The sequence below is a fragment of the Pan troglodytes genome, chromosome 12 (genome assembly GCF_028858775.2).
Source record: "Pan troglodytes isolate AG18354 chromosome 12, NHGRI_mPanTro3-v2.0_pri, whole genome shotgun sequence".
Taxonomy (NCBI): domain Eukaryota; kingdom Metazoa; phylum Chordata; class Mammalia; order Primates; family Hominidae; genus Pan; species Pan troglodytes.
In genome coordinates, this window is record NC_072410.2 from 76,859,076 (window position 1) to 76,881,644 (window position 22,569).

Sequence of the window (22,569 nt, forward strand, 5' to 3'; positions counted from 1 at the left end):
TAAAAATGGTGAATGCACTTGCTTGTGAAAACATGCATGTTTCAACAAAGCTAGGTAATAAGGAAAATCAATAAAACTGTTAGCACTGGCCATTTTCAACTGGATAAAAGAATAAAGTAATAGGTCCTGAAAGACAGACAACTCTAAATTAGGTTAAATGAATGGAAATACCCTTTCTTTTAAGCCAAATCATGAAGACATCAACAACAATAAATGATTAAATTAGAACCCATTTTGGGCCGGTATGATCTCAGCTGCAAACAGGAATTTCCAGAAACAATCTTCTTTATAGGACACAGAAATGATACACAGCAAGACAATGGAGATAGAACTAGAGGCCATGTGGGACCCACTTCTTGACCAAGGATCTATTAGAAATCCACCTTTCCAATAAGCTTATTTCTTCACTGTAACTATTCTTCCTTCAATTATTTTATTAGTAAGACAGGCACACCAGTCAAAAGGAAATATATATCTACGCTCCTGTAATGGCAGAGGGGAAGGAGGCTCTAGTTGTGATCAAAAGAGCTCTGCTCTCCAAACACTCAAGATTCAGTTCTGTTTCTCATCGGCTAATGGTTGGCATTTGGTGTTGTTAACCATGGATGATTCATTTCAGAGGAACTGCTGTGCATCTAGAGGCTATTTGGAAGGAAATGAGGGTTTCTTGGCTTATGTCTCATCAAGCATCTTAGCGATGTCTCTTTGTGACATTATAAACTCCTTGATGGGGGCTTGGTGCTCACTGTTTTCCAGCTGATCCCCTTGGTCTCATCTGGTGCATATAGTCACTTCTAGGAACAAGAATTTATTCCATCAGGACCAAAAATAGAGCCAAAAATCCCAAGACACAGAGGCTTGCTCCCTGGGTCTGAGAATCAGCCACAGGAAGAAGTTATGCCGGGGTGGGGTGTGGTAACGTGGGGTGCATATTGTAAGATCAATGTTGTTGAACATCTGGATTTTGTTATTTTGTTGTTTTCTGGACTCCGTGCACTGCCAGGGGATTTGACATGTCCATGCATGTCTAGGGAGTCTGTGTGGTGAACAGGATCAGGATCTCATTGCGTAAGGCACAACATGTGAGGGAGCCTGATCAGCACCTTGGAGCTGGTGTCTGGCTTTGAGGTCCCCTGTTTGGGAAGCTGGAGGCTCTCCTTAACCTCTCAAGTGACATTTCTTATTAAAGACTGAACAGAATTTGAAAAGAGAAAGCGTGGGAGTATCTGGGCTTGATTTTGGGGCACTTTTGAAAGGATGGAGAGGAAGAGAATGCTGAGGATGGCAGAGGGATTGCTATGGGACTCTATGAGGTTGCTAAGCAAGAAAAGAGACCACAAAGACCACGATGGGATGCCTGTACCTGGGCTTGATCTTCTAAATGCCTCAGTGTCATAGTTGTAAAATGTGCTCTGCCCAGTGTCCCAGACTTGACCAAACTTGACCTAGAACACTCCTTCCCATTGTAGGTCATGGTGGGAGAAAGACTCGACCCAGAAGTCACACCCAGAAGGAACTGCCTTCAATCTTCAGACAGTTTAAACATTTAAGGCATTTCATTTTCTTGCTTGCATAGCATGAAAATTTCTGCCTGCAATACTGACGACTGCCTTTGTTTGGATGCTCCTAGAGAGCTCACACTGCATCTATTTAACTTATCCTGTCTATCCAGCCATCCCCGAAAATAAGAGCTTCAAAGCTGTCTTTGATAATGATGACATGATTCCCTCCACTCACAATGGTCTCTCCACTTCTTCCCTGCCAATCCAGCCTGCCTATCCTTTCCTTTCCATTCCAAGCCTTGCCTCTTTCTTGAAGTTTTCCTGGGTTATTCTGGTCCCGACTTATTCCTACTTGGAGAACTCTTGGTAACACCTAATCAAACACACAATGCTTTGCATTGTTCTCTAATGCTTTCATCCTGCAAGTCTAGGGTGCCTAACTGAATTGCAAGCTCCTTGAAGGCAAAGGGTTTTACACTTCTTGTGAATGCCATCTCCCATTTTCTACTTCCTTCTCCACTCTCCATTCCCCAAACCCAGCACAGACACAAAGCTGGGCACATTTGTTGAAATGCATTGGTAGGCTGGATGCAGTGACTCACACCTGTAATCCCAGCACTTTGGGAGGCCGAGGTGGGTGGGTCACATGAAGTCAGGAGTTCGAGACCAGCCTGGCCAACATGGCAAAACCCTGTCTCTACTAAAAATACAAAAATTAACCAGGCATGGTGGTGCATGCCTGTAGTCCCAGCTACTCAGGAGGCTGAGGCAGGATAATCACTTGAACCCAGGAGGCAAATGTTGCAGTAAGCCGAGATCCTGCTGCCACACTCCAGCCTGGGCGACGGAGCAAGACTCCGTCTCAAAAAAAGAAAAAAAAAAAAAATGAATTGCTAACTATTGGTCATTTGAATGAAGGGTTCTTTTTAATTTTCCACTAACTAGAAGACATTGGATTATTAACGTAGAATTTAGAAGAAAAGAGGTAAAATTCTTATGAATTGAAGCTCCAGTGGGGCTTGAATCTGAGAGAACCCGTCGATATGTATCCTGCCCACTGGCTAAGACAGAGTTTCAAGAGAAAAACCCCTTTCACTTTGATTTCAGCCCTGGAGGTACTGCTCTAATGCCTGCTATGGACTCAACGTCTTCACATACAAAACTAACATCTCTAGCAAGGAGGGCAGGTCAGTAGGAAGAATTATTAACCTGCTGGGATTTGAGTCAGGTCTAGTTTCAGACCAAGACTTAGCCATGGATCCACATTACAGACAACCTGAGAAGGATCCAACCTTGAGCTCGGACCAAAAGAGCTTTTACTTCTAACACAGTGGAAAAGGGATCTGCTTATTTATGAAAGAGACTCTGGTCACCTTTGGATTCAAAGCTAAGAACTTTGGCTTTATATTTCTATAAAAAGCTTTCTGAAGAAGAGAACTAAAATAAAAAGATCGAACCGGGGTGGGGTGGGGAATCACTGCCATGTGGCAAACTCATTATTGGGGCCATGAATGGAAGCAGGACCTGGATTGTGGCCTGGGGTCTGGACCCAGCAGGGTCTCATAATCAACCTTTTGGCCTGGAGCACATCATCTGACCTCTCAATTTCACCATCTCCCACATGGAGGTAATACTGCTGGGCACTTGGTAAAGCTAAGAGCTCTACACACATGTTATTATTTCAGAACCAAGCGAAGCTGGTTTGATCACGTCTGTCTGTGCAACTTGAAAAAAGTCCAGAAGAGGTTGCAAAGTTGAGTTAAGATTTCTAAAATATCGTTTCTGAAAGGTTAAGGGATTTGATTGATTCAGCCTGAAAAAAGAGATATTGAAAAACTGTCTTCAAATATTTAAAGGCCTTTTACCCAAGGGCTGGTGAGAGGATGGGGACCACATGCTATGGTCCACACTAAGCAGGGATGGGACAAGCCCAGGCTCTGACAAGGAGAAGCCTCTAGCATTAAGGGCCATGGAATGCAAATGAGTGGCTCAGGGATGCTAGAGAATGTCCTTCCAGGAATTACTTTACTTGGGAGAGGATAAGGAATAAATAGAGTGACAATAGGCAAAACTGAGGCAAGGCCTGAACTGTGCAGAAAGCAATCGCACAGTCCCTGCCAGATAGATTACTCTGTTAAGTCGCCTCTTTGGTACCTGGCTCTGTTCTTGGCCCTTGTGAACGTGTCCCACCCCAGCGTCAGAAACCTGTCGTTGAACAGTTTCCCTGAATAGCCTGCCTGATGCTTCTTCATGGGCACTGGGTAGAGCTATGCCAACCTCTCTGCCCTCAGGTCTCCAAGGCTTCATGATATTTACTGATCATCTCTTACATGCGAGGGCACTGTACCAAAGCACTGTTCTTATGACAATCCTGGCCTAGCACCTACCATAGGAACCATTATCCCCGTGTTGTGGGTGAGAAATCTGAGGCTCTAAGCTACTAAACACTAGAGCCAGGATTTCAATCCAGGTCTGAAGGACTCCTAAGGCTGTGCTCTTTCTCCTCTATCTGTTGAGTCCCACAGAGAAGACTGACCCCTTTCAGCCTGTGGCTGCAGAAAGAAACAGGGTGCCTCCTGTTCTCTGCTCTTCTGCTTCCACAATATGCAATCCCTCCAGAACTTGACTTATCTGCATCATTTGTGAGGTACGTGTTGCAAAAATCATTCCTATTCCTTTGTATCCTCTGTATTTTGTTGGAGAAACAGTTTGGTGATCCAAACATACCAATGGGCCTACTTGTTATTGCTGTTGTTGGTTTAGATGCTGAAGAACTCTCCCAGGTGAGCATGACACCTAGGTGCAAGGCATGGGAAGAAGAACCTATCAGTCCCCAGGTCAGGCGCCGACCGTCTCTCATCGGTAAGCCTGTGAATCATGGGGCATTGCCACATTATTAGAAAGAATAAGAAATAATATGCAAATTACATCATATGAAAGGAAGAAATACTAACAAATGGGCACAGCAGGAAACCATCATTTGCACAGGTGAGAATTACATTGCTGTTTACGCCTCTGTTACCTGGGCTAATTATGCTTTGATTTAAGCATCTGGAGAGCCTGGAGAGCCACCCTTACCAGAACCCCTGTGATTATTACTTACGATGCAAGTAAAACATGAACTGAGACTGGAGCTTCCCATAAGAGCATTTTGAGCAGGTTTGCTACTTGGTATAATGTAGGTAAAGTGCCTAGCACCATACCTAGCACCAAACGAGTCCATTTCTTGCAACTCCTTTTTTCTGTACATATTAGCCAGCCCTCAGCCACGAGCTCTGACAGATGTCTATTCAAATTGTACCAAAGGATAAAATCACATGGCCGGAAATGACCTTAACTGTCATCCATCCTGACCCCCTTACATCTGGGGTTAGGATGCCTGGTTTAGCCAAAACACACACTGGCCAGATTCCATTATAGTGAACTGCACAGGACATGCAAGCAGTGGAATTTTATTAGACAGTTAGAAATCACATTAGCTCCAGCTCTAGCAGACGTAAACGCCCAGGCTTTCTAACAGCATATGAGCAAGAAAAAGAATCCTTCGGCGCATCCTAGAAGAAGGGGGTGTAGTCACACCATCTCACCCCCACACCTCTCTCTGAGCTCCTTGGAATTTGCATGTGTTGTAAACTTTGTGCAATTCCCATGAATGTATTTTTTTTCCATTGATGGGGCTGCAGCATTTGAGAGATGGGAGCTGAAGGGATGCTTGATGGCAGAATAATGGAGTGGTGAAACTTCAGCTGTGCCTCATTTCAACTCTCTCCCTTTCACAGAATGCAGAGTTAGGTATTTTCACTAAAAAAAAAAAAAAAATACTTAGTCCACAGTCTGTAAATCCAGGAGGGTGGTTGTGACAACTTGCTTCACCCCAGACCCATCTCACGTGGTTTAGGTATGAAATGTTGTGGTTTCTCATTCTCTAGGGCCTCCTCCCCTTGCCCTCTCAACTCTTCCAAAACCCCCTCCAGGCTAGGAACCCTCACAGTCCCAGCAACAGGACTGGGAGAACAGACGTGTATAACACAAACAACAAGAGCAGCTTCTCAGAACGGATTACTGAAAGTCCTACCCACCATCGAAAGAAAGGATCCCAAGTCCAAGAACAGCAATTAAAAAAAAAAAAAAAGTAGAAAAATGTCTTCTTTTCTTCAGAGCAACACATGCTAGCACTTTTCAGACTCTGGCATGTGTCAGCATTTCTAAAGTAAACTCTATTTTCTTTAGACGAAAGAGATTTAAAAAATAGACTCAGAATTTAGCCCAGTGAAAATTGCTTTGGCTATTCACATGCAATAAGCTGTAGAAGCAAGCAGAAAAAAATCAATTGCTTCTGATTTATTTATTCATTCATTTGTCCATCTCCTTTCCCTCTAATGTAAAAAAGGATGTCTTCTATAATTTTGCAAGTCATTTATCTTTTCAAAGAAAGAGAAAATAGTCCCAGCCTCCCATTGGTTGCTCAGCATCTTGGCACAGGAAAAACATATTTAATTAATTATCATATTGCACACAGATTATGTAAGGAAGAAAGGGGATTGATTTTGCCCATCAAATGTTTCGCCAGTGTCTAGAATCAGGAGGCCACACTGCAAAACCTTAAGTCAAGTCTGGTGAATTTGGATCACTTTCTATGTTAAAAGCAAGGACAAGGCTTCACCTCACTGCTTGCTCTAATTCTTAATTGGGGCGGTGGGCACACTGGTGCTCATTTAATTTGTCTTTAAGCCCTTTTGTAGGTCTTAAATATTTCATATGAAATATTGTTAAATCCTCAAATCTTCTACAACAGGTTCTATTCTGGGCAGTTCAGAGCTGAGAGCAGAGAAGGGAAGTTGGAAATGCCAAAATGTAATTGCAATAAAGAGCAGGAAATGTAAGCAACCAATTTTGGAAGGCTGTTTAAAGTTTTAAACCTATGCCAAATAATTGGGATCTATTAAAAGAGGGCCTAATTCTATTATAATCCCCACATACACACAATTATTGAATTCTTCCAAATACCTGTTGAGATTGGGTGATAAATTAGCTGAATGGAAATCATCAGGCACCACTGTCAAGCACATCATTTGACTAACTGAATATGTAATCCTTCCTTCTATCACTGAGCCTTAAACTAGAGACTGTGTGTGGGATTGTGACTTTGAGTTTGTGATCCCCAGTATTCTGGGGAGATGTTGTGAAAGGCCCAAGTGTTCCAGGCAGGAGAGCTGAGAGAGCTGAGTGTCCATTTTTCCCTTTGGGACACAGTCCCCAAACACTGTTTGTTTCTCACTGCCAAAAGGAACTACACATGGTCTTCCAGTATCCCTGCCATGGCATTAAAGCCAACTGTTCTGTCCCCCTGCCCACAGATGGAGGAGTAGGAGAGAAAAGATGGCCACAATAACTACATTTCAGTCCGAATTCCAAATCTTTCTTAGAGCTTAAGTCGGTTGTTATCTCCTTGTTCCTGTTTGGATAAGGTTTTATTTTCTAGGCTTCCCTTCTTCCCTTGACTGCTCAGTCCTCAACACCCAGCAAACCCTTCAAAGGTCTTAAGTGTAGTAAGTGAGCAAAGAAAGGATTGAAAGAAGAGGGTGTAAGAGGAAGAGGGTGTAATACGCCATCTAATCAGTCAGTGGGGAGCAGATGTTCCCTCACCCCGTTATTTCTCTTTAAGAGCAGAGCTTTTGTCTGTGTAAAGAACTGGTAAAAGAAGTCCCACTTCTATCAAAGCTCTAAAGAAGATTCTGAAGTTTGTCACCTTATTCGTTTCATTTCTGGATGCCGTTAGACCAACTGGTTTTACTTCCGTCCCACCACACACACACAAACCCCACGCAAGCCTCTTGGGAGAGGCTGCCCTGCCACTGAAGCCTGCCTTGCACACAGCGTGCAAAAACGCCCGTTTTATTGGCCTCACGTGGTAAGTCCAAAATCTTCCCTCTGCTCCACCAAAGTTAACAGATGGCTGGTCCCTTTTGGTACACAGGCGTAAGCATCTTCAAAATAACCTTTTCCTTTAAAGGATGCCAATTAATTAAATGTCACTATAATGTGTTCCGGCCAAGGAGGGAAAGAAGAGACCCAGAAGGCAAAGGGCCAATGGAAGAAAACAGGGATGAGAAGTCACGCTGTCCTACCTTCACCTGACGACCCTGAGAGATCGATGATCACATACACTCTTCCTTCTGGCTCCAGATCAATCTGCAATTAAGAAAATGACAGTGACTCTGTTAGTGCATTGTGTGGGCAACCTGAGAGTTCCACAACATTTCTACCCCAAACTGCTAAAACCTAGAGACACAGCTCCATGTAATTCACCAACCTACAATGTGTTGAGTGCTAGGTGAGATGCAGACCTGGGAGGACTGATGCATACCCCATAGGTAGCACCATCCCAGTGGTTCTCAACTGGGGGCAATTTTGCTACACAGGGGATGCTTGGCAAACATCTGGAGGCAGTTTTGCCATGATTGGAGAGAGAGAGTGCTGCTTCTGGCAGCTAGTGGGTGGAGGCCAGAGATACCATTAAACATTCTACAGTGCACAGGATGACCCCTCGCAACAAAGAATCATTCAGCCCCAAATGTCATCAATGATGTTCAGGTTGAGAAAGCCCTATGTTATCCCATTTTACAGATATGGAAATTGTGCCCAAATTCCAAGGTAAGTGGTAATGCTGAGATTCAATGCCAAGCCTGTCTCGAGAAACCCATGTTCTTTATACCACAGAAACTGCTCCCAGGGGAAATAAGAGAAGCAGGAAGACACTACTCCTGCTTTTACGGCGTTTATCATCTCATTTTGAGTTAAAAAATGGAGAACAATGCTGAATCCAGCTTAATGATGAAGGACAGAGAACAACTGATAAAGTATCTGACGAACCTGAAATCAGTGTAGAAGAGGGAAGGGAAGAGGGAAGGGAAGGTATGCAAGGCGTAAGAAACAGCACAGGCACCCTCACTTCCTCCCTCCCCACCTCAAATCCAGCTAACTACTTATAATATACAAAGACAAGGTGGTGAAATAATTGGGTGAGACAAAAGCCAGAGGGCTGGGCCTCTTGTAGTTAAAGACATCTTTGCAAGGACTGAACTATCCTTACAGAAACTATGTTCTCTCTATAAGAGAGAGTAGTAACTCTGGAAACCCTGGATCACCAAGTCCCCCTGCTAGCCTCTCCGCCTCCACAATCCCATCTGTCTACACAGAGCTTTCATTGGTTCATAGTGCCAGGCTCTCTCCCCAACAAGCTGTGAACATCTTGAGGGCAGGAACCACTATCCCCCTCCTTTTCCTTTTTCACTGTCCCCAGCAAAGAGCAGGCACGCATTTAGCAAGAATTACTTCAGAACAGTCAGTCTAGTGGATATCTCCTCCTCCTTCAAAGTCAAGGTCAATTATCACCTCCTCTCTGAAATCTATCCAGATATGCCCAGTCAGAATTAATTAGCCCCTCATCTGTGTTCCCACAATACACCAGACACGTCTTACTCATGGCTCCTGCGATGGTTAATATTGAGTGTCAACTTGATTGGACTGAAGGATGCAAAGCATTGTTGCTGGGTGTGTCTGTGAGGGTGCTGCCAAAGGAGATTAATATTTGAGCCAGTGGACTGGGAGAGGCAGATCCATTCTCAATCTGGGTGGGCACCATCTAATCAGCTGCCAGCGTGGCTAGAATAAAGCAGGCAGAAGAAGTTTGAAAGACTAGGCTTGCTGAGTTTTCCAGCCTTCATCTTTCTCCTGTGCTGGATGCTTTCTGCCCTCAAACATCAGACCCCAAGTTTTTCAGCTTTCGGACTCTTGGACTTACACCAGTGGTTTGCCAGGGGCTCTTGGGCCTTCAGCCACATACTGAAGGCTGCCCTGTCGGCTTTCCTGTTTTTCAGGTTTTCGGACACGGACTGGCTTCCTTGCTCCTCAGCGTGCAGACGGCCTATTGTGGGACTTCACCTTGTGATCGTGTGAGTCAATTCTCCTAATAAACTCCCCTTCATATATACATATATCCTATTGATTCTGTCCCTCTAGAGAACACTGACTAATACAGCTCCTATTAAGTTGTGATACATTGTCCATCTACCTCTCTGTCCTGATAGACAGAAAGTATGATAACCACATTTGCATCCCTAGTTCGTAGCTCACTGTCTCTTAGGAAACACCCAGCACACACTCGTGGAGGTGGGAAAAGGCTCCGTGTTCAGAACTTCCAGAGTCTATTCTGGGAACATTCACCGTCCCAAGGCTCTGTCCCCAGGAAGGAAGGCAGGCATGCGATCTCTACTAAAATGACATTTGAACAAGGGTAGAGGAAAGATGAGGCGGCTATACCATGAGCACCACATGTCCCCATGAGACAAAGCGACCAGCTGGAATGGTGTTCTCCAAACTCTCCCAACGTCTCACCCCACACACAATCCAGGAGGCTCCCAGAGTCACTCCTGACCCCATCTTGTTTCCTGACTCAGCCTCTAATGGTTGAGAGAGCTTAAGGTTTCCCTCAAAATTTCATTTTCATCCACAAGACTCTTCAGTGCCTCGTGGGATAGGCCCGTGGTGATAGCTGAGGTGCTCCGTTGGCACAGGAGTGAGGGAGTGCCATAAGCAGGCCTGCATTGCCCCCTGGGCACCCCAGGGGAGCTGCTCACCTGAGTTTGGGATCTTCGGTTTTAAATCCAGATAGGAACCAAATAACAAACTGGTAATTCCGCATGCTGCCTTTTCTCATTCCTTTCTCCCCAAGAGTCCATGATTTTAAGTTTCTGAGTAAAGAAAATGTTCTCCAGAATTCTCACCACTAGTGCTGACCCTCACCAGCCCCTGCAGCGAATGACAAACAGGAAAACCAACAGTCGGCTCTGCTGAATAGAGCCAAACCAGAATCTTCTCCCTGCCAAAGTTCAAAAATATCAGGGGCCCTCTTGCCTAAAAGCATGGAATTTAAATAATGTATGCCTTTTCGAGATTAGATCATCCCTATTAAACCCTGCCGGCAAAATGAAACTCTTTCTCATATCCTCCAACTCAAAGATTTCCCACGACCGTGGACTTTATTGGCAAAGTACAATGCTATCTGTGTAAAGCAGGGAGGGAGAGAGCAAAGGAATGAGATGGGCTTCGGGGCCTATCCAAAGGCAGGCACCATGCCCATCTTTGCAAAAGGGGAGTGAGAACTCGTGGCAGGGAGGACAGGTCATTTATGATAAAATGTATTCGGATATTAACATTCAAGATAGCAATCAGAAAGCATTTTAGCACCCACTGCAGCCTCCGTGCTGGTGAACTGCATTTCCAAACAGAAAAATAGAAATTAAGCTATTAAACATGCCAAAAGCAACAAAGAGCTTTGCAGCATGAGCAGATGGCCGCAGATCGCCAGCCAAGCCCCAGCTAGCCAAGCGAGGAAGCTCTGAGAATCCATCCAAGGTGGGGGGTCTTCAATGACTGGAGGGGTCACCAAGTATAAAAGATGGTGAAGAGTGTGGCACAACTTCACCGCTGAATTAGTTTAATCATAAATTCTGCTCACGATTACATGGTCCAGATAATGATGCAATGTAGGTGCCCAGCCCTGCACAACCCTGCAAGCTGTCAGTCTGCATTGGCACCAGGCAGCTGGCGTGACACAAAAGCAGGCTCGCTACCTCCTCCCAGCCATTCCCAGGGTTAGTTCTGAGCCTCTTCTTTGCACCAGGCTCCTCCCAGTTCTCCCAGATGCAACCTAATTTATCAAACCTCCTTGGACCTCATATCCCAACTTAACACATCTTCCCAGCTACTATTTCTATTTTCTTTGACTATGATTCTCTTTCACACTACGGTGCCTTGGCTACCCCTCCAGCACGGGCCAGAAGCAAGGCAGTCAAACTGGGGGAGACAAACACAGACTTTGGTGTCAAATCAGGGCAGAATCCATTTTGTCCTTTATCAGCTGAGTGACCTCAGGCAATTATTTACTCTTCCTGAGCCTCTCAGCCTCTTCATCCGTGAAATGCGTTGTCATGAAAATTCCATGAACCATACATGCAAAGCACTTGGCACCTTACCTTAGTTAAAAAAAAAAAAATTTTTTTTAAACTAAGCACCCAGGAGACACTCTGCACGTGGTGGGTAAGAGCAAACTTAGCGGCCATGTGGCCTGAAGCAAGCAGCTACCCTCTCTATGCCTCAGCCTGCTTGTCAGTGAAATGGGGCTGCTGTGAGATTAAATGAGATAATCTATGAACAGTGCTTAGCAAAGGCACCGGCATAAAATAGTCATCATTGGTGCAGTTATCATGAAAAAGGCAAGTCTTCTGCTTCTTAGTCCAATGTTATTTATACTATAACAAACTCTCCTCAACAAATTTGGTATTATTACATGTAATTCCAGGACATTTGATGACTTTACAGTGTTGTTGTGAATATCAAATAAAGAGCTGAAGGTCAGGTGTGGTGGCAGGCAGCTGTAGTCCCAGCTACTTGGGAGGCAGAGGCAGGAGGATTGCTTGAGCCCAGGAGATCCAGGCTGCAATGCGCCACTGCACTCCAGTCTGGGTGACAAGTGAGATCCTGTCTCTGAAAACTTTTTTTTTAACTAAGGTAAGAGTATTGTACTTTAAAATCCAAGGTAAGAGTATTGTATGCACCCTTTCTGGGGGAAACCCGGGGCAGGAAGGGCTATACCCAGGGTATTCGGGGGGCATTGGGAGGACGTGTGGTACTCATGAAAGAAGGCCAATGACACCTACTGTGCCTCTGACACCATGTTGGCACCTTACCTGCATTAGTTCATCTAATCTCCTGTGAGACAGCAATATTCTCTACTTTTCTGATGAAAAAACAGGCTTAGAGAGCTTTCAGCCAGAATTCTCACCCAGGTCAGCCTGGGGCACAGAGGAGAGGTCAACAGAGCTTGCAAGTCATGCTCACAACCCCAGCCCTGCCTGGCCAACTGAGCCTCCTCTGACAATCCAGTCCGAGGTGCAGTCTCCTTCCTTCAACCCTCCCGTCCCCAGAGTGGGCTCATTCCCCTTTTCAGGTGTCACTGGCTTCCCCAGGCAGACCTGGAAGGCACAGCAATACCTCAGACACCTTGACCACCCCATGGTGCTCTGAGGGGAGGTCTGGGCAGCAATGAGAATGCCTCTCATGTGAATTAGGAACTTGGCAATGGGGAAGAGCCCAACCCACAGCAAGCCCTGAAAAGGCAATCTTAGAAAAGCAAAAAGTTAGGGACTTTTTTGGGGTGGTGCTCAGCCACTTACAAAGCCCCTCATATGCATTCATTTATTCATTTCTCACAATTAATCTGTAAGGTAGCGAGTTTTGTTATTTTCAAAAAAAAATTTTTGAGACAGAGTCTCGCTCTGTGCCCCAGGCTGGAGTGAAGTGGTGCCGTCATGGCTGCAGCCTGAAACTCCTGGGCCCAAACCTTCCTACCACCTCAAGCCTCACAGAGTGCTGGGATTACAGGCGTGGTAACAAGTACTATTAGTGCTGTTGAAAATCTGAGAAAGCTGGGGTTAAGGAAGATAGGTGGCCATTATATCATGCAGTGTGCTAGTGAGATCACACCAGCTGCACAACCCCAGGGGGTGCCATTCACACCTATGTCTGTGCATGAGATCCCTGGAGCCGGACTGGCAGAATCAGAACTTGCTCCCTAGACCGGGCGTGGTGGCTCACGCCTATAATCCCAGCACTTTAGTAGATCGAGGCAGGTGGACCACTTGAGGTCAGGAGTTTGACATCACCCTGGCCAATATGGTGAAACTCCGTCTCTACTAAAAATATAAAAATTAGCTGGGTGTGGAGGCAGGCACCTGTAGTCCAGCTATTCTGGAGACTGAGGCAGGAGAATCGCTTGAACCTGGGAGGCGGAGGCTGCAGTGAGGCAAGATCGCACCACTGCACTCCAGCCTAGGCAACAGAGCAAGACTCCGTCTTAAAAAAAAAAAAAAAAAAAAAAAAAAGAACTTGCTCCCTCAACTCCTGTTTCTCAGTCTCATGTTTCTTCCTCGACACCACACCTGCCCAGCAGGAGCTCTGACAACCACAACAGCAAAATCAAGAGGACTCCACCTATGCTGATCTCCAGGCTGCTGGCTGATGTGCTGCTGTCAGCCCCCCTGTGATCCACAGGTCATCTGTACACCTACATGTTGGGGGTTATTGGGTTCAAGGGAAGGGAGGTCTAATATACAAAGTCAAGCTTCCTAACCATAGGTTCAACTTTTGCCTGAGATGTCTAAGCAAACCTTTCCTTGGGACAGCCCACAAAGGTCACACAGGCCCAATTCGAGTTTCACTTCCCTTCCCATCTGCTGTCAGGCACAAAGGCGTGGAGAGAGGCAAAAGGGCAAGAGGGACAGGGTCTGAAAAAGATGAATCCAGAAAGGATGAGAAGGACAAGGGAAGGCTTGCACTGCCCTTGTTCCACCAGTAAGGTCCTAGATAATCTACTGCTGTGTCTTTTTCTTTTTCACTTGGAGGAGGGTGGAGAGTGAGAAAGGAGGAGGCAGACGGGGAACCATCAGGACAGAAGACTGAGGGACTGGTTCCCAAAGCAGGGGGCCCACTGCCCAAGTCCTGTACCCCTTCACTGATGCCCACTCTCCCCTGGAGGCACCGCAGGCACACTACCGTCCCCAGACCCACCTGGCATGGGAGAGGCCAGCTGGACAGAGCAGGGGACATTCAGGCAGCAGGTGTCCTCCCAGCTCTGCATTTGGAAAGCAGAAAGCATTGAGGCAATACAATGAGCAACTCATCAGCAGCTGCGGGGTGCTGATTTTGAAGTTAGCAGCTAATTAAAGACTCTTCATTTGGGGTAAAATTTGCTACTAGCTCTATTGGTAGTGTGCAGTGACTGGTCAAAAAGCAGAGTACACATGTAATCAAATATGTTCAAGATTCTATTCTGTTAATGGGCTTATAATAGCACTTACTTTCATCAAATAAGGGGAGGGGCAGATCGTTTTTCTCAAACAGCTTCCATTGCAGTGCAAAGACATGCAGGCTTCAGTGTACATCCCTGCAAGGCAGGACCCTGTCTGTCCGGCACATGGGAGGGATTCAATACAGATTTCTACATGTCGGCTTACTGAATGCATGGCCTTAGCTTATACTACTTCAATATATTAAAAAACTGGATGTGTACGCTGAGTTGTGGAGATGATTTACTTGGGAAGCCATCTACTATACAGAAATGTTCACAGCAGCTTCATTCCTAACAGCCCAAAACTGGAAATGTCCCAAATGTCCAACAACAGGTAAATGAATAAGCAAACCATGCTGCATCCATGTAATGGAATGTTACTTAGCAATAAAAAAGAATGAGGACCGGGCACGGTGGCTCACCCCTGTAATCCCAACACTTTGGGAAGCTGAGGCAGGAGGATCGCTTGAAGCCAGGAGTTCAAGACCAGCCTGTACAACATACTGAGACCTTGTCTCTACAAAAAATAAGAAAAAAAAATAGCTGAGCATGGTGGTGCATACCTACAGTCCCAGGTACTTGGGAGGCTGAGGCAGGAGAATGGCTTGAACCTGGGAGTTTGAGGCTGCAGTGAGCTATGATTTCACAACTGCACTCCAGCCTAGGTGAGATCCTGTCTCTTAAAAAAAAAAAAAACAAACAAATATACTACCGATACATGCAACAACATGGATGCTATGTGAAAGAAGCCAAACATTAAAGAGTATATACCATAGGATTCCACTTCTACGATGTTCTAGAACAGGCAAAAGAAACCTACAATAACAAAAAGGCACATCTGTGATTCCCTGGAGCTGGAAGTGGCCAGTGAATGCCAGGAGACACAGGGTAACATCCTGGGTGACGGGAATTTTCTCTATCCTGATTGTGGTGGCTGCTCCATGAATGTAGACATTGGGCGGGACAAATCAAGCCTACACTTAAAATGAATGCACTTAATTGTATGTAAATTATACCTCAATGAAGCAGTTTTTAAAAATGGAAAAAACCGATTTATTTCGCATAAGGATTCCTCCACAAGTTTCCTTTAAATAACAAATCCTATTCCCACCCTCGGAGCATTTAAAATTTCATATTCCATTTTTAAAAATAAAAGGACTCATTCAGAGTTTTTCAACAGCACATCTGTGAAACAACATAATGTACACCTACCTGTGTAGGCGCGCACATTCACACACCCGCCCACGTGTGCAAACACACTCACAGGCACACAGCTGAGCCACCTTCTCCTGTCTCCTGTGATCAAAATACAATAATAGCAAGATAAACACATCCAAAATGTAGGTTTGAGAGTCTGCTGAATTATTTAAATCTGTCTGTGTGTTTGTGGATCTGAACTTCCTCATATATAAAACAAGATAATTAGACCAAATGTTCTAGAAAGCCTTTTAATGAACTTAATGACCTAAATGTCCATGAATAGGAGACTGCTTAAATAAATTATGGTACGTCATATGGTAGATCACCATGCGAGTCCTAAAAAAGACTGAAAAAGATCTAAATGTACCAACTGATAGGGAACTAGCTCTGTGATACATTAAGTGGAGGGGGGATAAAGCAACACACCGTAAGTTCATGATGTTGTGTTGCTGTGTGAATACAATGGGGGAGCATGTGGGTGTACACACACACACACACACACACACACACATGCGCACACGTGTTCTGCACATATGTCCTTATCTCCAGAAGGAGTCTTAATCAGCAAAAGGCAAGAGCTGACTCAAGAGATGGACATGACAGGAGGAGCAAACCAGAAATCAGGAAAGGAGGCCTTATTCTTTATTCTATGCCCATTTTAAAAATTGTGTTCTGAGCTAACTTGTTAAAAATTTAAGTTACTACCCATTTAAAAAAATAAAATGTCCCTTTTCACTGCACTGGCTGTTTATAATCTCCAGTCCCCCAGACTACAGCTTGCTTCAGTTGCCAGACACACCTTAAATAAACACCCCTCAAAACTGGCTGAAACATTGCATTCTCATCACCCGTAGCCAGGTCACTGGGAACCAAGTTAGCAGCAGCCATTATCATCTTGTGAAACTCTTGTTGGCTGGACCAGAGGCCCACGTTACAGATCTTAGCTCTCAACACACCACAAATGGAGTAGGCTCAAGTTAGCACCTACTTCCTCTTTTTAGCAGGCTCAGAAATGGCCCCAGAGAGCTGGCTCCCTCTGATGACAGAGGTAGCTAAAAACGAATAACTCTATGTATACATAAATGCTTTCTTGAGCTGAGAAAACATCCAAAAGTGCCTAAACTAATGTGGAGAGTGTGTAAGGGTACACAGCATCATCTGCTCACAGCACAGTCTGCCTGTCTACTTTGAGAGAAATGGCAGTACATGACTGTATATCCTAAGAAGAGGTAGGTGAGCACTAATAGCGGAAATGTAGCCACCTACCCAAGCATTCTGAAGCAGATAATCCACTGCCGATCTGCACTTTGCATTTCACATTTTGCATTTTGATTTGCAATGGTCCCTATCACTAGGTATATTTGAATGTGTGTGCTTTATCTTACATTTCCTATTTCTTACACTAAGTCAATATATCTCAGAGATTGAAAGTAAAGGTTTTGAAGCTAGCCTACCCGGGTTCCAATCCCAGTTCTGCCTGTTTAAAGCTCTGTGGTGCTTATTTGGATTTCCTCATCTTACAAGTTGAATGTCAGCAGGACCTGCTTCAGAGTGTTGGGAGGATTTGAGGAGATGGTGGAGCACTTGAAACTGTCTGGCACACAACTTCCTGTAAATATTAGCTGCCAGGTCATTATGATTGCTATTTCCCACCTAGACTGTGAGCACCTCTCCTGCTAAGCCATGTCTTTCTTTTGAGGATTCCACAGCTCTTGATTCAGGGCTGGGATTGAGATAGGTATTCAATAAAGACTCTAAGTGGAACTGAATGAATCCATGTGAAACAGAGGCAAGCTCGGTCAGGAACTCAGGAATTTGTAACCAGAAAAATTATCTTCATATCAGGAAATTTTCTGTCTCTGTAGTATCACAACCTAATAGAACTTTTATCAATGGCTGCTCACAAAAAATATTCAGTTATTTTTTCTTTCTTTTCTTTTCTTTTTCTTTTCTTTTTTTTTTTTTTTTTTTTTTGCCATGTTGCCCAGGCTGGTCTTGAACTCCTGCCCTCAAGAGATCCTTCCACCTCGGCCTCCCAAAGTGCTGGGATTACAGGCATGAGCCACCACACCGGGCTGATATTCAGTTCTTGACTCCCTTTGAAAGCCAAGACACGATCATTTGTTTCCATCTTTCTGAGTTCTTCAAAAGAGAGACTATGTTATGAATACTAATAATCACAACTCTCATAAGCACCCTTTATTGAATACTCTACATGTGTTACCTATGTGAAGAAGGCAATATTGTTGTTCTTAACCATTTGATGGGTGACAAAACTGAGGCTTAGGAATTTAAATAACTTGCGCACATCCTCACAATTTGCAGAAGAGGAGTGTGCGTTAAAGCCGGGTTCTCCAACTGGAGACCCAATGCTTCCAATAGGTACCTTGAGGCCTGGCAGGCTACCCCACAGACAGCCTGAGCTCTGGGAGATCTGTAGAAAGAACACGTTGTGAGCTGTCATGGAGCCCATACTGCATGAATGATGAAAAAGTTGCTCCTTGGCCGGGTGCGGTGGCTCACGCCTGTAATCCCAGCACTTTGGGAGGCTGAGGTGGGCGGATCACGAGGTCAGGAGTTCAAGACCAGCTTGGCCAATATGGCGAAACCCCATCTCTACTAAAAATACAAAAATTAGCTGGGCATGGTGGAGTGCACCTGTAGTCCCAGCTACTAGGGAGGCTGAGGCAGAAGAATCACTTGAACCCAAGAGCCGGAGGTTGCAGTGAGCCAAAATTGCCCCCCTGCACTCCAGCCTGGGCAACAGAGTGAGACTCTGTCTCAAAAAAAAAAAAAAAAAAAAAAGTTGCTCCTTGGACACAAGAGCAACGAGAGTAATGCTCCTTCATTGTCCTCCTGGAGCTCATAGTTGTAAGGTACACTAAACCCACAGCAAAATAGCCGAGAGGCTCAGACAATGACATACAAATGTGACGCAGGATGCCCAACTTTGGGGAATAATTGCTCTCTGGGGAATATTCCTGCATCATAATACTCTGTATACCAGTCTTATTTGCCATTGCTTTTCATTGTTTAGTTGGAACCATGTCCTGTGAGAAAAAGAACAGTTTTATAAAAAACTATAAAAGCATGAAATTTAGGCATCAGAAATGACTTAAAAATCATTTAGTTTAAATATACATACAAAAATAAAATAAAGGATAAGATCTTTTTTCTTTTCTTTTGCTTATCAAATTAGTCAAAGTTTCATTTGGGTTATATATTTTTGTGTTATTTATTTATTAAAATATAGCCAAAAGTAAGTACTGTGATGTGTTCAGTTTTAAGAAACCAAAAGCTACATGTCTGCTTGTCATGAGAAGCAACAGTCCTCTGCCCCATAACTCCTCAGAGGGACCAATTTTAGTAATTTTTATATAGGTTTTTCTGGTGGTCACTGCTGCGTCCCTAAATAAAATGTGTATGCCTCAATTTCCTGATTTCTTATTTTAGACATTCTCTTACCTTGCTGCTATGATAGAAGAGGATTCAGTTTACTTACCACTTCCCTCCTCTTTTGCCCCTCCACAAAAGTTATACATCACAAATTCTGTTTATTCTCTGTTCTCTACAACTACAAAAAAACCCACACACCTAAAATGCCAATTTCTTATGCCATCAACTGTAGAGAATATATCCCTTGACCCTCCACATTGTACCCAGAGGACATTAGTGCTTCCAGCATTCTCCATCCTCTGCCTGCCACCCTCCATCCCAGCCACCTCTGAAATTTTTGTCTTTACTCTTAACCTATCAAGGTTGACAACACTGACATTCTGTTCTCTAACCATAGTTAATTTCCATGTTTTGTGTATACATTAGTTCTAAAATCTGAAAACTAATCGTCTTTCCTTATTATGACTTTGTAAATGGTGTTACATACACCTTCTTTCCCATGGGCCCAATGTAACAATTCACATGCCACTCAATGGCTAATATACCTAGCATCTAATTCAAATGGATTCTTCATCTTACAGTCTACCAATTGCCTTTCTCAGATCTTTGAGTCTTCCCAGCGTTCTTTTCTCGGAGGGTGTACCTATCAGGACACCCCACTGTCCTATTCTCCCTGATCTGAGCTGACGCCCTCTGGTCTGCTGCACAACTGTAGCACTGCATATCTCCTCACTGTTCTGCTGGGTGCAGCCACTGTCTTGGAAATCCATTATCTTCCTTATTCTGAGTTATTCCCTTGTTTTTGCTAGGACAGTACATTCTGATTGAAATAGTAATCAGAAACCTTTCATGCCTGTTCTCACACATAATTGATAGTTTAGCTGGATATAGAATTCTAGGTTTTAAAAAAATCATAATCTATCAGAACTTTCTTCTAACATCAATATTGTCAATGGACTCTGATGTCAGCCTGATTACTGTTGTTTAATAGGTGACGTTGTTTTCACTTTGTGGAAGTTTTTGGGTCTTCTTTATCCTCAGTATTCTAAAATGCCACTGTGATATGTCTCAGGGTGTCTTTTGGGATTCATTGTCCTACATGAAACTGAATTTGTGGCAGATACTCTTCTATTTGCTCTTTGTCATGGGCCTCTTCTTCATTTTCTTTCTGAAACTCCTCTTATTCAGATGTTGGACCAGTAGGAATGATCCTTATGTCTCTTACTATGTGATACATATATATATCCATTTCTTTTATCTTTTTATTCCATAGTCTAGGAGATTTCCTTGACTTTATAATTCTTCCTCTGAAATTTTCTGACAATATCTTGAGTTTCCAGAAATGCCTTCCTATTTATTCATAATGCCTTTCTCATGTACAGGCAGTGCCTTCCTGTTTTCTCATTTCTCTCTCTCTCTCTCGTTTGTTTTTGTTTATGAATGCAGCATATTTCTAAGAATTGCAGCCCCATTTGCCATAGGGTTAGATGGTGGGATCTGGCCATTAGAGCATGGGTCCCTGAAAGAGAAATTGGTTTCTTCTGGAGAGTAATACCCACAATGCTTTGCTAGTTCTCCCCAAACCATTATACTATTTCTTTTTCAAAGAGCCTTCCAATTTTTTATGTGAAAGTTAGGCCCTTCCACAGTGACAGTGGGGAGCATATGGTTCCACATAACAGACTTTCCAAAGGTCACTTGTTTTTACCTGGGGTAAGTACAGTGTCCAAGCCTGGAGCCCTTTAGGGTCCTGCAGAGAAGCTGCTCTATGCTAGGTTCCTGTGCCCTCTGCACATGTTCTGGGCTCCAGCTCCAGAGTTCTCTATTCTGCTTCATTAGCTGCCACCCCGCCTTCTACTTTCATCTCCCAGAAATTCTCTGAAATAGTTTGATGATGGCCTCTTTCTGCCCACTTGGTTAATACAGACTTCCCCCTTTTCTCCTTTTCTATAATTTATATGGGGTCTTAAGCAGGCAAAACCAAACCAAAACAAAAACCCCAAAACTCATTTTCTCCAGGACCACCTTGAATAGAAACTCCAAAATATGTCATCTGAAGTACTATTATGCAGTACTTAGGAGAATGGGGAAGAAACAAACACTATTATACGCTGCTGACGAAATGTAAATTGACACAAAATTTATAAAGAATGTTTTGGCCTTACATGACAAAAATCCTTTAATCTTGCAATTCCACTTCTGGGAATTTATCTAAAATCACACATATGTGAAAAGATTTAACTATAAGAATAATCATTACAGAATTTTTAAGAGTGTAATATTAGAAACTAATTGTTCAATAATAACAAAATTATTTAAATAAATTGTAGCATATTCAAACCATTAGCTACCATGCCATCATGAAAAAAAATCTTGTTGAATTATATGTAATAACATGCAAAGATATTCACAATATTGTATTCAATGGGAGAAAATGAGATTATAAAGGAACATATATTCTATGATCCAATTTTGTAAAACTAAAATATGTATGTGGTAGGTACATATGCTAAAGAAAAAGGTGTTTGTGGAATAGTGGAATAATTTTTTTCTTTTTAAGTATCTATAGTTTCTCAACTTTCTACTTTTCTTCTACCTTCTACTATAGCTTTTTTGTTAAAAATAAGTAATTTTTTGCTTTAAGAACATTATGTAGTTCACTCCTCTCATTTATAGGTAAGGAAACTGAGGCATAATGAGGTTAAACAATCCATTAAAGTACCTGAGTAAATTGCCTACAGCTGAAAAAAAGAAAAGAAAAGAAACTCAGTCATCCTGGTTTTCAGTTCTTTAAGGTACAAATTAAAAATGAGACAAATTATTTTAAATTTTCATATATCTTGAAAAGTATAATTTCCTGGTCAAATAATTATAGCACTACTCAATCATAATCACCAATTCTGAGTGGTAAGTAGTCAAGTGTATTTCTTAGTTGGATACAGTTTGAACATATTAAGGAAAAGCTTCAATAGCTCAATAGATTTTTATTTTATTTTTTTGAGATGGAGTCTCGCTCTGTTGCCCAGACTCGAGAGCAGTGGTGCTACCTTGGCTCACTGCAACCTCCGCCTCCTGGGTTCAAGCAATTCTCCTGCCTCAGCTTCCCGAGTAGTTGGGATTATCAATAGAGTTTTCAACAGATTTTTAATCTAATTGAAAAATCCTTTGCTTTGATCGAATCTCCTCTATATGATGGTGTTCCTCCACTTTTGTGAGGTGAGGCAGTCCACATTTTTTATATTCCAGACAATGTTACCTTTTAACTACCTTTCATGTAACGAACTGTCATAACAGCAGACTTCATTGATCAGGAATGGGCAAACATTTCTGCTATGATATGACCATACAGTGCCTATCATCCAGCTATTCAGAGTCACTATCTTTGTATGTACAGGAATCCGCTGGAATATATTCTCCTATTTGTCTCGAATTCTTTATAAGACAGGAAAAAAGAAAAAAAGAAAAACGCTGGTGCTCTAAGGAAACGAAGCATAAGTCTCAAATTTATATAACATAAAGTAAAACAGAATTTATTAGGTATGTCAAAGTCAGTGACATTTC

General features: G+C 43.3%; 1 protein-coding gene across 17 annotated transcripts in view; it reads right to left on the reverse strand.

Annotated features, from left to right (window-relative positions):
- PRKCE (protein kinase C epsilon) overlaps positions 1 to 22,569 on the reverse strand; it is a 537,105-nt gene that overhangs the window by 338,459 nt on the left and 176,077 nt on the right. For 11 of the 17 annotated variants that reach the window (XM_003308992.7, XM_016948463.4, XM_016948460.4 and 8 more), the window contains one exon: positions 7,631 to 7,694. In XM_003308992.7, the coding sequence (XP_003309040.2) occupies positions 7,631 to 7,694 (64 nt within the window). Of the gene's footprint in view, positions 1 to 7,630; positions 7,695 to 8,984; positions 10,079 to 10,141; positions 13,436 to 15,624; positions 15,709 to 22,569 lie in introns of those variants that run through there. The other 6 variants (XM_054677822.2, XM_063789888.1, XM_063789887.1 and 3 more) reach the window with 4 other exon arrangements.